Raw genomic sequence first — 13843 nt, forward strand, 5'->3', positions numbered from 1 at the left:
AACCTCCTGCATGCTAAAGTGTTATCTCCGGCTTACAGATGGGAAACTGAGCATGAGAAAGGTTGAATAATTTGCCTGAAGGAACGTGGCTAAGAAGGGAGAGTCATACCCGTGGATTTTGAATCCGAGGCTGCCTTGTCCATAATGCTTAGGATATGAAGACTTGAACGTGAAGCCCAAGCTCCCCCAGGTGACCATCCTCATGGCTTCATGGTAAGAAAGGCACTGGGTCGAGACCCAAAAGGGAGCCCCGCCCGGGCTGTAACCACAAGCCAAAGGCAACAGCTCCCGCCCATCCCACAAGAGGGTGGCCCTGTCCAGTGGCCAGTATTGCTCTCTGAGAGAGAATTCCTGGGCAGATGAGGAAGAAGTTGATTAAATAAAGGGAGAGCCCCAATGGGGGTGATCCCTGGATACTTACACGCTATTTCATCTCCACCAAGTCCACTCATTTGCACTTCACAACTAAATTCCTTTAGCTCTCGAGGTTTTCCCAATTGGCTCTAAAGGGGAAATTGGCATTCAACCACCATTCGAGGTAAAGGTCCCTTTAGGTTCAGGAACTCCAAAGGCTCCGGGAAGAGCAGGGGACATTCCCTACAGATGGCCATCGGAAAGTGTTCCCCTTCCCTGTCCGCTGGCCCGAGGCTGCCCGGTGGCTGCCCAGAGGTGGGAGGCCAGCTACTGCCACTCTGTTCCCACCCAGGCCGTGGCTGGTGCCTCTTTGGAACGAGTCCTTAGCGGAGCTTCCTGCTGAGGCCCCCAGGCCTATCCACCTCCCTTTTCTGTCATCCTGGAGACAATCCCTGCTCTTTCATCTGTGAACTGAAAGCTCAGTCTCACGTGGTTAGATCCCTGCCACTGGGGGAAATTCATGAGTGCTGCCAGCAAAATGGCATTCCCTCCCCTGCCAGTGTCACTCCCTGCTTGAAAGACCATGTACTATAAAGGGTGGGAAAGCACATCTCGGAAGAAGCCACAGGGGTGACACAACGTAGGGAACCTCCCAGCACCCGACTGCTTGACACAGGTATCTTCAGACATGGGGGCCACCTGCTGCCTGCTTTCAAAGAGTGGCATCAGGTCTGGGGCGGAGAGCAAAGTCAGCCTGAGAAGAGCCGGAGCTGGGGGTGTGAGGGCACATTTCACAGGACATAGATGGAGACCTAGATGGGCTTTCTTTAGCCAAAAGACGGGCCAGCCAGGGCTTGGTGGGCATGGGTCCGACCGGGGACCCATGAACCTGGAGACCAGATCCCATCAGGCCGGAGCAGGTGCCCGTGGTGGACTGGAAGCAGATGAGGGGAGTGCCTACCTCTGATGTGGGGACACATCCTACCTGGGAAGGAGAAAAGAGAAAACCCATTCAGAGGAGGGTGACCAGGATGACAAGTGGAATCCAAATGCTGAGAAGGAAGGAACAGTCGGATGAATCTCTGAAAGAAAGAAGATGCTGGGGACTGTGAAACGACAGTGCTTCAGATCTCGGACATGCCGTCAGAGGGAAGAGCGCAAGGCCTGTTCTGTAGGCTCCTGAGGGTGGAAGGCACAGAGAGACAGATTTGGCTCAACAGAGAGGAAAACCGATGGTCGGAGCTATTCAAAAGTGGACTGGGTTATACGGGGGACCCTTGCCACCATCAAGATTTTGTGAATCCAAGTACAAGCAGTCAGGCCAGGTGAAGCACTGGGAGAGTCTGTGGCAGACAAGAAGCAGGTACCCTGGCTAACACTGGCAGCTTCAGGAAAGAGCTGGAAGCAGGTGGCAGGGTCCCAGCTGGGAGGCTGGGTCCAGATTCAGGTCCCCAAGCTCTAGGAAGACTAAGACAAGCAAGGCCTGACCAGAGTCCCACGGGAGCTCAGAAACAGTCGGAATATGAAAGTGAGGTTTCAGACTTGATGACAAGACAGAAACTTGAGCACTGCAACGGCCGTACAGCTGGGGGAGGTGACTCTAAATCAACAGCTCGGCGTTTGGATGCGAGGGACAAAGTAAGACCAGTGGCCAAGGCTCATTTTGATGCTGAGTCATTAACCTGCTGGCTTGGACTTCCTCAGAATGGGATGGAGATTAGCCTTTAGACCCAGGGTTTGCCGCAGGGACCAGAGAACCTGGGGACAGGAAGCCAGCAGGGCCAGTGCACTGTCCTCGGCAAGGAACACTTGTTTAGAACTTCCTTTGTGTTGAGTGAGGCCATCATCATCTCTGCCTTCCAACAGCTTTCAAGTTTGAAGCTCCTTTGGGACCTCCCTTGGGTCTGCATCATTCACTCATTCAGTAGACATTTAGTGAGCACCTTCTGTATACCAGGTACTGTCTTACATGCTGGGGAAATAGCAGAGAACAAAACAAAGGGCTTTGCCTGATGGGAGGACTCAGATAATAAGCGAATAGGATCCAGTTTGTCAGATGGTAACAAGTGCTATAGAAAAATCAAAGCAAGGAAGAAAGAGAGAGAGATGGCGAGCAGGGCATGACCTACAGTAAGTGAGACAGTGAGGCATGCAGACATCTAGGTGAAGACTGTTCTAGGCAGAGAGAACACCAAAGAAGCCAGGGGGAGGGGCTGGTGTGGAGTGAACAAGAGGCAGAGGAGTAAGAGATGAGAACAAATAGTAATAGAACAGTGGGTCAGATCGTGGAGGGCCCTGTGGGAGGGACCCCGTCAGGACTCTTTCTTTTCCTCTGACTTGAGATGAGATGAGGTGGAAGGCTCTGGAAGAGCTGAGCAGAGGACTGACATGATTCAACTTCCATTTTAAAAGAATCATCCTTGCTACCATTTTGAGAAACAAAAGTGACAGGAAGAGAGAAGCACAGAAACTAGCAGGAAAGCTTTGCAGTGATCCGAGGGAGAGAGAACATTGTCTCGGAACGGGAAAGCCACAGCGGAGGTGGCCAGAAGTGGTTGGGTTCTGGATATACCTGGAAGGTCCAGCAAACAGGACTTGCTGATGGGGAGGATATGGGATATCAGAGAAAGATGGGGTCAAGCGTGACTCCAAGGATTGGGACCTAAGTCCAAAGAGATAGAATGGCATGACCATGTATGAAACAGGGGAGATGGTAGGAGAAGCAGGCTTAGAGGGGAACGTCAACAGCTTGGACAAGTCAAATTTGAGTTTCTCTTAGACATCCAAAAGGGGATGAGGAGTAGGTGTATAAGTCTGGAGTTATGGGGAGAAGTCAGAGCTGGAGAGGAGACTGGAGAGTCATCGCATCGAAAGCCATGAAACTGAATGAGATCACTAGGCAGTGGGTGGAGGGAGAAGAGGTCTAAGGACAGAACCCTGGGGCACATCCGTATTCAGAGGTCGGACATACGAGAAGGAATCACCAAAGGAGACTGAGAGTCCAAGGAGGGAGGGCAAGAACCAAGATGGAGTGCGACCCAGAAGCCAAGAGAGAGAAGCGTTTCAAGGAAGAGCGAGAGAAAGACTATGCCAAATGCTGCCTGTGAAATGAGGCCTGGGGACAGATGATTGGATGAGGCCATGGGGGCACCATGAATGGGGGCGAAAATCTGATGGGAGGGAGTCCTACTGATTGGGTAAGAGAGGAGAGGAAATGGAGATAGCTTTGCATAAGAATTCTTTTGCAGAGTGTCTCTGCAATGGGAAGGAGAGAAATAGGGGGTTAGCTGAAGAAGGATGTGGGGTTAAGGGAGGTTTTTAAGGTGGGAGATCATTCAGATCCACTAGCCAGTAGCGGGGACCATTACCTCGGTGTGAAAAGCCCACGACACCGGAAAGGTAGAGAAGATAGAGCCCAGTCTCTCAGGATGCTGTTAGGCTGGTGGGACGGATGAAATTCAAATAAGGTTTTTTAAATGTTTGCAAAAATAGGTGGGTATGGACCAATGAAGACAGCGCAACCCACGTGTGACTGAGTCAGCATGCATACCTCTTGCGCTCTGAGAATGCTGGAAGTAAGAGCTTTCCAAACCGGGTGTGGATTCTTGGCTCTTAGAAAGAGGTGAATTTAAAGCAGGATTTAGAAAAAGGGGAGAGACGGCATTTGGTGGAGGAGTGGAGGAGTGTGCTCCAGGCAGGGGAAGGCTGAGAGATGCCAACAGTGCCATTCCCAATAACAGGTGTCACTTTCCCAGCACTTACTACACGCCTGACGCTATTCTAAGTGCTTTCTATGTAATAACTCATTGAACTCTCATAAAAACAAGAGGTAGCAACTACTCTCATCCATGTTACAGGTGAAAAAATTGAAGCACTAAGAAATGAAGTTCTCACTCAAGGTCATATAACTAGTAAAGGGTGGTGCTCGGATTCAAACCCAGGCAGTCCGGTTAGAGCACAGGCTCTGGCGTCCACCTCTCCACCATGATGGAGCCTTCCAGAGCCAACCCCAGTGCTACCCAGAACACATCAGGCTCTGTGGTGTCCCCCTTGCTCTCCAGACCCCTATCAGCTTGGAATAGCCATGGAAGGCAACTGGGTGAGTCGGGACAGAAGGGGCTAAGGGAAGAGGGAAACACATGGGAGACCCTCTCACGGGCTGCCCCAGGTGGTCACCCACCCCCAGTTACGTTGGTTTTCCTCCTGAGTCCAGCACGGTGGCACTACCTCCCGGTCAGGGGCTGGGCACGGCCCCGGCATGGCCCCACCAGGCACCTGCTGAGCCCAGACTGAATGAGTTGGCCCCGCCCTCTGCATCACGCCCCTCATCCGTGTGGGCTTAAGCGGCAGCGGAGCCCCCACAAGCTGATCGGCCCCGGACTCAGCGCGACAGGAAGAAACACACACCAAGAAGACACAGAGGGGCTGCTGGCCAGCCCGACAGCTATTGGCAACCCCCGCCCAGCTATCTGCCCCCGCATCCAGACTAATGAGATCTAAGTGTGACCGCTGTCTTGCCTGCAGCTGAGCTGCGAGGCTGTGGGTGGGATGCGCGGGCCCCGCCGAGGCACACACGTGTCTTCCGCCCACTTGGGCTCACACACACTCAGGCGCTCGGCTGAGAGCAGGCGGCAGCCTCTGTGCTTCTCCGACACCTCAGCGGTGGCCGCAGGGAGAAAAGAAACACCCCAGACAGGTCTACACCAACAGAGTAAGGAGATTCAGTAGGGCTTCATGTCTTATCTGGCTTAAGCCACTGTGACCGAATGGGGTCATGGCTTAAATCAGGCAGATGGCTGCCTCCACTCTAAGCTCCCATGAATGGCTGTTAATGAGAACACAAGGATAATAGGATGCCTCCCAAAGAGTATGAGAACAGACCAAAGGCTAAAGTATTCTAGCACAGGAGCCCAGCTTGGAAGGGGTCCTGGAGGTACCAGGTCCAACCTCGCACTGACGCTGAACTCTCTGTCCAGCACAGCTACGGCCACCTCCAGCTGTGGGGACCGCAGTATCAGAACAGCCCATTTCATCTGTCGGGTAAACATTTTTTTTACATCAAACCCAAATCTCCCTCCATAAGTATCATCTCTCCCTACAACAAACCACCCTCCCCAAACTAGAGCTTGCTAACGACTCACTCCCCATCCCAAGACTCTCGTAAACCACTTCACAGAGCCGGAGACGGGCTTTTGAAATTCTGACAAAATATTACCATGCCAGTTCTCTCAAATCATGTGTGTCTCTGCCAGGCAGGGCTTCATCCAGCAGGACAGAAGATACTGTGGACCAGCACATGTGTGGAGGGGGCAAAATGAGAGTCTGGGAAAACCAGGCCATTCTAGCACCAATGGACACAGGCAGCCATGTACCAAACTTATTTGGAAATCAGCTCTACGATCTAGGGCTAAAAAGTTCCCTAAAAAGCTAGGGAACAACAGCCGCCTCCCTTCTCTCCAATACCCCTGCTTCTGGGACCTTTCCCAGTTTCCTCCTGCAGACTCACCATGATTATGTTTAAGAAAACATAACGTTTCCTACGGTCACCTGCCTGTTCTCTTTAGCTCAGCCTGATTTCGTGAGGTCCTGGGCGTCGGCACTCTGGCCCATGGTGGCTTTCCCATCAAGAATGTACTGCGGGGGAACCTCCCTGGTGGCGCAGTGGTTAAGAATCGCCTGCCAGTGCAGGGGACACGGGTTCGATCCCTGGTCCGGGAAGATCCCACATGCCACGGAGCAACTATACCCGTGTGCCACAACTACTGAGCCTGCGTTCTACAGCCCGTGAGCCACAACTACTGAGCCCGCCTGCCACAACTACTGAAGCCTGCGCACCTAGAGTCCGTGCTCCACAACAAAGAGAAGCCACCACAGTGAGAAGCCCGCGCACCGCAACAAAGAGTAGCCCCAACTCGCCGCAACTGGAGAAAGCCCATGCGCAGCGACGAAGACCCAACACAGCCAGGAAGGAAGGAAGAAAGAAAAAGAAAGAATGAATGTACTGCTGGGACTTCCCTGGCGGTCCAGTGGTTAGGACTCCATGCTCCCACTGCAGGGGACATGGGTTCGATCCCTGGTCAAGGAACTAAGATCCCACAAGCTGCGCAGCCAAAAAAAAAAAAAAAAAAAGGAATGTACTACCAACAGCCTAGGCTGTTCAGGACTCCGCCACCTCAGCTGTCCTCTGGTCCTCTGACTGGACTCAGTAGGCCAGGCCCCCTTTGTCCCTGCCTGGGAGATGTCCTATCCTCTTACTCCCCTCCATGTGAGCTTGAGCAAGCCGCAAACTCTGTGAAGCTCAGCCTCCTCTTCCATAAGATATGTTTACTTCTACCGACCTTGCAGCTTGTTGGGGAAACTGAATTAACACATGTGTAAGATACACCGTAAACCGTGGCACCAATGTCACCAGGCAGTTGGGAGTCAGGAATCCTGGCACTGCCACAGTGGCGTTTGCCAGCTCACTTTGCCTACTGGGACCCCAGTTTTTCATATCTGTGAAATGGAGCACCTAGGCCTAATTCATCCCTCACTTCTCAGCAGAAGAGACTATGGCCAGAGTCTGTAGTTCACAAGTGGGTTCCGGAAAGGTTGAGAGAAGATAAACATCCTCCAAGTATCTGGTGTGGTGCTCCTGGCAGAAGACCAAGCAGCAGGCGAAGACAGATGACTCCACACGGTACACTGGCCTGGATGCCTTTCTAAAGGCAGCCAAGTCTCCCTCATCCCTCTGAAGATGTGGTGGCAGAAGGGGTGGGGCAGGAAGGAGAGGAGAGACAGCCTCGTGCAAGCACACATGCAGGCAGACACCCTCATGGACTGTCTTTGGCAAACCATCTACTCTTGCAAATACGTATTTTGTACACTTATTGTTAAATAAAACCAGTTGGCGTTTTTGAGCACTGACCGATATCTGGGAGAAGAGAAATTTGAAAAGTGACAGGTCAGTTCAAGCTTCAAAACTTGCCATTAGATAGTTCATCCTGCAAACATTTCCGAAGTACCCCTATGGGCCAGGCACTGTGCTAGACCCAGGAATACAGACATAATAAGAAAGACACAGATCTCCTACAGGGGAGGGATCTGTGTCCCAGAAAGCTTTGTACATGGATTCCCTCTCTAGATGACAGATGAAGGAGAAAGTCATCAATTTCTATTTGTCACTAATGTGAAAGACCAACTGATTGCTTATATGGGTGACTCGATTTGGAAAAGAGATCAAGAGTTACACACGGATCAAACTCTCATAAATCACATCACGTGGTCACAGTATGAAGGGGAGCCCACTACTCAAAAAGCCCCACAGTGAGTCCTCGGCAAGGCACCGAATTCTGTTGGTATATTTGGATCTTGGTGTGTCCGATATATTTAATACATAGCAGAACAGGATAAGAAAACCAGTGCTTTTTATTCCTCCCCCTTGCCTCCCCCAATTCTTTTATTATCTTCATCTTCATAACATTTGAATGTTCTATGTTTAACATTCTCTCTGCAGGACTTGGAGCTCATTGAGGGAAAACTACCTCAGTAAAAAATGGGAGTTATAAAGTGCTTGGGGTCCTAGTAAGAGTGTCAAATAAATCCAAGCTCTTGCTGCTTCACCTCACAGGGAAAACTTAAACAAGAAAGAGGTTCAATTGCTACAATAACCTGCTGATGTCTAGTGCCACCCACACTGAGCAGGACTCTGTGCCACCCTGAGCGAGCCTTTCAAAGCCCCAGGCCTCAGTTTCCTCATCTGTCTGATGGACTTTGTCTGGGTCCTTAGGCAATTATTTGGGAGTAAAAGAATCAAAAAAGAGCAATAGACTATAAAAGCAATAATGATTCCATCTTTCAATTCCTTTGCCAGATAGAACACAATATATTTAATGTGACTGCTGGGATAATGGGATATCCCAGATGTCTCCAGGGGTGTAAAGCTGCAGTACGGCAAAGCAGAAAGAGAAGCTTTGGGGACAGGTTCGAATTGCAGTCTCTGTGTGACCTTAGATGAGTTATTTAAACTCCCCAAGCCTCTGTTTCTTCATCTATAACATCTGATCATTAATTCTGATGTGAAGATTGCCTGAAATATGTGAAACACCTAAGCACAGTGCCTGGCAGAGAGTGAGGTCTTTCCAAGTGGTAATTATTAGGGGGATTATTATGAATTAGCACTGTGTCCTCAGTGTTGGCACATAGCACTCAATAAATACTTGCTGAGTGGATTAATAAATGAATAGTTGAATCCTTGTTTTTACCATTATAGCCAAAACTTGCCTTAGAACCCAATCAGGATCTCCAGCCCGTTCCTCTTTTCCCTTCTAAGTAAGACAGATGGACATTTTCTCTTTCTCCTCCTTCTCCTTTTTCTTCTACTTCTTCCAATAAGTCTACCTCCTGAAGCACAGGGAAGACCAGAAGAAACCTTAGAACAACGATGCCGAACGTGTTCTTGGGAGACCACATCTTGTAAGGGCCGTGGACACATCCACCCACCCATGCACTGAGTTTGTGTGGTATGCTTGCATATGTCAAGTGTCGGGACCTGCGTTACGTGGTCAATCTCCCTTGGAATGCAGAATCTGGTGGGAAAATGCCGTAACAATCAGAGCACAACCCAGTAAGTGTGCTGGAACAGGGGAATGGGAGAATGGCTGGAAAAAGATGATCTGACTGCCACCAGCCCCGCCCCCTACTTGCTGTGTGACCTTGGCCAAATCACCACCCCCTCTGGGCCTCCCTCCTCATCTGTGAAATGAGCAGGTTGGAAAATGGAATCCATAGAATCCTTTACAGTTCTAAGATATAACGATGATCCCTTTAAGTCACGGGGGGCTGAAGAGATGGTGAGGGTGGTCTCCTCGGGGCATTTATTAACTTGCGGCTCTCACAGTCATCACTCAGAGGACCCAGAGGGACAGAAGCGAAATCAAAAGACATTTTCAGAAGAAAGATGACTGAAACAGGTTGACATACGTGTGAGAGTTTGGGGAATTTATGCGGGCAGCCTCGCCATCATAAATAAAATCCCTTTCCCTTACCCAAAGCCTCATTCGTTGAGTAAACGCCGGACACTGCAATAGACAATTTGGCTGTATCTCCCACCATGTGCCTCACTTGAATGAAAAACAGCAGTCCCATGGCAGGGTAGTGGGCTCGTCACCTCTTTACAAACATCCACGTTGTCACCAGCTGACAAGCGGGGCGGGGGCTGGAGCAGGCGGGGCAATTTATCTCCGAGATTCCTGGTCCCTCCGTGCAGCCTCCCTCTCACAGCCATCTACTCTGAGGCTGGAGGTTTGGGAGGAACCCCAGGAGAATCAAATGTGGGGAGAAGTGACCCGTGGGAAGTGGGGGAAGGAGCAGCAGCCTCTCCCTTTCCAGCGAGCCTCTGGAGGACTTGGGGGACCCGTCGCCATCAACGCTGGTCCAGCCCATCTGTGTGGAAGGCTGCCTGCCACTAAGCACAGCTACTTGAGTTTTGTTGACCTACTTCTCCTCCCATCCCTGCCCTACTCCACATCCCCTCTGGAGTCCGTGTAATTAGCACCTTTCCAGCCATAAAGCTCCTGGCTCCCAGGATAACCAAGGAGACAGCAAAACAAGCCCTGGCATTGCTGCTTTGGCTTTTCTTTACTTTCCTCTCTCTTTGTTGGCTTCACTCTGCTTCCTGGCCTCTGTAGATTAGGCCCAGTCTGACCTTGCCAGCCAGCAGGGCCCCTGGCTGGAAATCAGCTGGACGTGGCCTGGCATGAACCAGAACGAGTGCCAGCAGAGAGGACAGAACTGGACAAGCATTGTTCCAAGTGTGGGGATGAGAGCTTGAGAGCCCCTTTGAAGCCCCCCACTGTCACACAGCAGGCCAGACAGCGTTCTGTCAGCTCCACTTTCTGCTTCTCTCCCGGGGAACAAGTGTCAGGAGAGCCGAGGCCGCGAGGAGCTGCCAATTCCGGCTCAATCCCTTTCCGCTTCCCATTAGCCACAAATGGAAACTGATGGGTTACCGCTTTAGCCACTCATTTAGGGGAGGAGAAAACCTCACAGCAAATGCTGAATAACTGGAGGCATCTTATAAATTAAGCATCTTAAGGATATGAACTGTTTTACATTGCCGCTAAGCAGAATTAAATTAGGTTTTGAAGTTTCAGTAGAAGTGAATGGGGAAGAGGGAGGGAAGATTTTGCTTTTAATTCCTTTTTTCAAGTATGCAGAGTGGTGAGCCGAAGGCAGGATGAGGGGAAGAACTGAGTCACTGGTCTTTGTTTCCGATTCCAATCAGCTGCCAGTGCATATGCACAGAGAGACGTGCCCATGTACCCACGACGGAACACGGAGTAACTCGGGGACCTGCAGCTCAGGCCCATGATGCCTGGCCTTGCCAGGGCCTCCTGACCACCCACACCACCATCATGCCCATCTCCGGGACCTTAGAACCAGTCCTAATTGCAAGTAGAGGAATTCAGGAGCTTTAGGCCAAGTCCTTGGGATTCTGCATCATGATCTTCATTCTAAATCATCCTCTAATGCTTTCAGGTTCAAGTTTAGGATTCTGCCTCACTCACAGGATCCACTTTCCCCCCTTCCCACCCCAGTCTGGGCAGAGGGGCTTCAGGTGGGCCCCCGTCTGGATAACTTGCCTGGTGTTTGGGTCCCTCTAGGGCTGTTGCCTGGCCTTGCCTGGGGTTCCTGCCATTGGACTGATCTTCTTGTGACCAACACACCTGCCTGGATTTCTCACTGCTGTGCCCCACCTGTCTGTCCACAATGACTCCCTTCCCTATACACATGTACACACCCCAATTCCTGACACCCCATGCCTATCCCAGGCCATCAGATGACCACACAGTGTCTGCTGGACTGGACTGTGTCTCCTCGTCTCTGCAGCTGGGGCCATGTCCCCAGGACCCGGATCAGCAGGCAGTGGCCCAGCCTGCAGTTAAGGGGATTTGCTCAGTCTTGGAGGTGTTGGGGGCAGGGGAGGCAGTTGATTTCCCAGGCACTCCTGGACCCCGGAAAGAGCCAAGTCTTCCGCCAGGCACGGGGACGCTGATGGGGCCAGTGGTGGCAGTGCCTGCCCACACCCAGAATGGGCACCCCCATGGCAGCAATGACAAGGGAGGGAGCTGGTGGACACACGCCATTGAAGTGCCCTGTCCTTCCTCTCCAGAACCAGGGTAGGGCGAGCAGACACCAAGGCAAAGGCCCTGCCAAGCAGCTGGGTCAGGGGCACCAAGAACACTTCATCTGAACACACCCTCCAGGAAGCCTTCTTGGATTGATCAGAGGAGAGAAGAGATGATCTCTGCTCTGCTCTCTAGCCCCTGGATTTGGAAGCCCCATGGCCATTCCCACCCTCCTTCACCTACAGCTGTGACCAGCTGAGTCCATCACAGACTGCAAAAGGCACTCAACATCTTTTTTCTCATCACAAGGGGAGCTGGGCAGCTTGAGCAGATTGTAGCTGTCAGCCTGTCGGCTGCCCCACGACCACCACCCTTGCCCCAGCCAAACTCAGGGAGGGCGGAGTGCAGGGTCAGATGTCCCCTGCGGACACCTGGGGTGTGGAAGGGGCATCACCCAGGGCTGGGCTGCCCCCAGGGTGCCACAGGGGTAGCACTTACCAATCCTCAGGGAGTGCGGACTGCAGGCAACCATCACGAGCCACGTGGGAAGCAGCACCAAAGGCGCCGAGACGCGGGGCATCTTCTATAAATCCTCATGGAGCCCTCTGCTGGTCTGGGCATGACATAACTCTGAGGGAGAGCGAGGGAGAATGTGAGTAAGAGTCCTATAGGCTCAGGGGCCCGAGCTACCACCCAGACAGCCTCTGTGGAAAGGACCAACACTCCCTCCATGAATCGCTGTGCCCGTAGGGGAGCTCCAGGCCGGCTCCAGGCCTCTGTTCTTCCTGCCTCTGCCCAGACTCACAGAAGCCTCAGGTTCTAAAGCCATCCCCCACCCTGACCACCGTCAAATCAGGGGCAGGAGGGTGTGACTGTGGTTGAATGATTCATAGGGCTCCACTTTTTAAAAAATGTCTAATTGGGGATGAAAACTTTCATCTGCTCTTAAGAACAGGAGCCATGGGTGAGCAGAAAAGGAGTGGGTGGGAAGGTTAGGCCATCGTCCGGGACACATCGCATGCCCTGCTCTCTGGGGAGTGATGTTGGGGAAGGGATGGGTTCCAGTCCAGCTCCTCCATTTGCCAGCTGGGTGGCTTTCCTTGGTCACTCAACTCCATTTCCCCTCAGGTAGACCTGGCATAACAACACGTGCCTGGATGGGTTGAACTGAGGCCGAGGAGAACACAGGAGAGGCCTGGCCTAGAGCAGGGGCTACACAAATGTCAGCTCCTCCCTGGCCCAGATGGGAGAGGTCGCTTCTCAGCAAATACTGAGGGCAGAAGCGCACATCCCAGGTCATCCGCTGGTTTCCACATCTGCAGAAAACTAACCCCTCTCCATCCTTCCTCCACCAGCCCCTCTCCCTCCTGAGGCTGGGGTCAAAGCCAGAACCTTGAAGGAGCTGCGTCCCTGCAAGGCTGCATGGGTATTGTCCCTCCCTGAGACCTCCCGGCACCCTGAGATCAGAGTCTGCAGGCCACCAGCCCGGCCCCATCACTGGTGTGAGGGAGGGGCTGGTGAATATGCAAATATGCTAAACCAAGGTCACCTTTGGTTAGGAGACTAGTATTAAAGTGATTCATCCCCCCACCTCCAGACAGACAATCCAATAGAAAAATAGGCAAATGAGTAGAACAGACACTTCGGCAATGGTATATCAAAAGCTCTTGGAACACACTTGGAAAGGTACTCAGGAAAATGCAATTTTAAACTGCAATGAGATACCATTATACACCCACCAGAATGACTTTAAAATAAAAAAAAAAAGATACTATCAAGTGTTAGCAAAGATGTGGAGCAACTGGAACTCTTCTACTGTGTCGGTGGGAATGTAAGTCAACATAACTGTTGTGGAAAACTGGTCTATTAGAGCTTTACACATATCCTAATGTCCAGCAACTCTACAATAGGCATTTCCAGTAGAAATGCACGTATACACTCACCAAAGACATACTAGAACATTCACAGCAGCACTCTTTGGGTTTCCCCAAACTGGAAACTAGCCAGATGTCCAGCGACAGAATGGAGAGAGACATTGTCCGTTCACACAATGGAATCTTATATGGAAATGAAAAATCAACAACTCCATGCACCTGTGTGGATGAATCTCACAAACATAATGTTGAGTGGAAGAAACCAGGCACAAAAGAGTATTTACCGTATGATTCTATCTATAAAAAGTACAAATGCAGACAAAACCATTGTGTGCTGTAAGAAGTCCAGCTAGTGATGACCCTTGAAGGCGGGTGGTGACTAGAAGGGGACACAGGGAGTCTTCTAGAGGTGCTGATGACATCCTGTTTCTTATTCCAGGTGCTGAGCAAGGTGTGCTCAGTTTGTGAAATCTCGTCGAGCTGTACATATCTGATGATAATGTTGAC

General features: G+C 51.4%; 1 protein-coding gene across 1 annotated transcript in view; it reads right to left on the reverse strand.

Annotated features, from left to right (window-relative positions):
- The window catches only part of GRIK4 (glutamate ionotropic receptor kainate type subunit 4), a gene marked incomplete at its 5' end in the record, with an annotated part of 314312 nt that extends 302270 nt beyond the window's left edge, over nt 1-12042 (reverse strand). Inside the window, one exon of the mRNA XM_081241422.1 lies at nt 11961-12042. Coding sequence (XP_081097548.1) covers nt 11961-12042 — 82 coding nt within the window. The remainder of the gene's footprint in view (nt 1-11960) is intronic.
- Between the last annotated feature and the right edge of the window lie 1801 nt (nt 12043-13843).

Source organism: Mesoplodon bidens (assembly GCF_964165515.1).
Source record: "Mesoplodon bidens genome assembly, chromosome: 7".
In the NCBI taxonomy this organism is placed as follows: Eukaryota; Metazoa; Chordata; class Mammalia; order Artiodactyla; family Ziphiidae; genus Mesoplodon; species Mesoplodon bidens.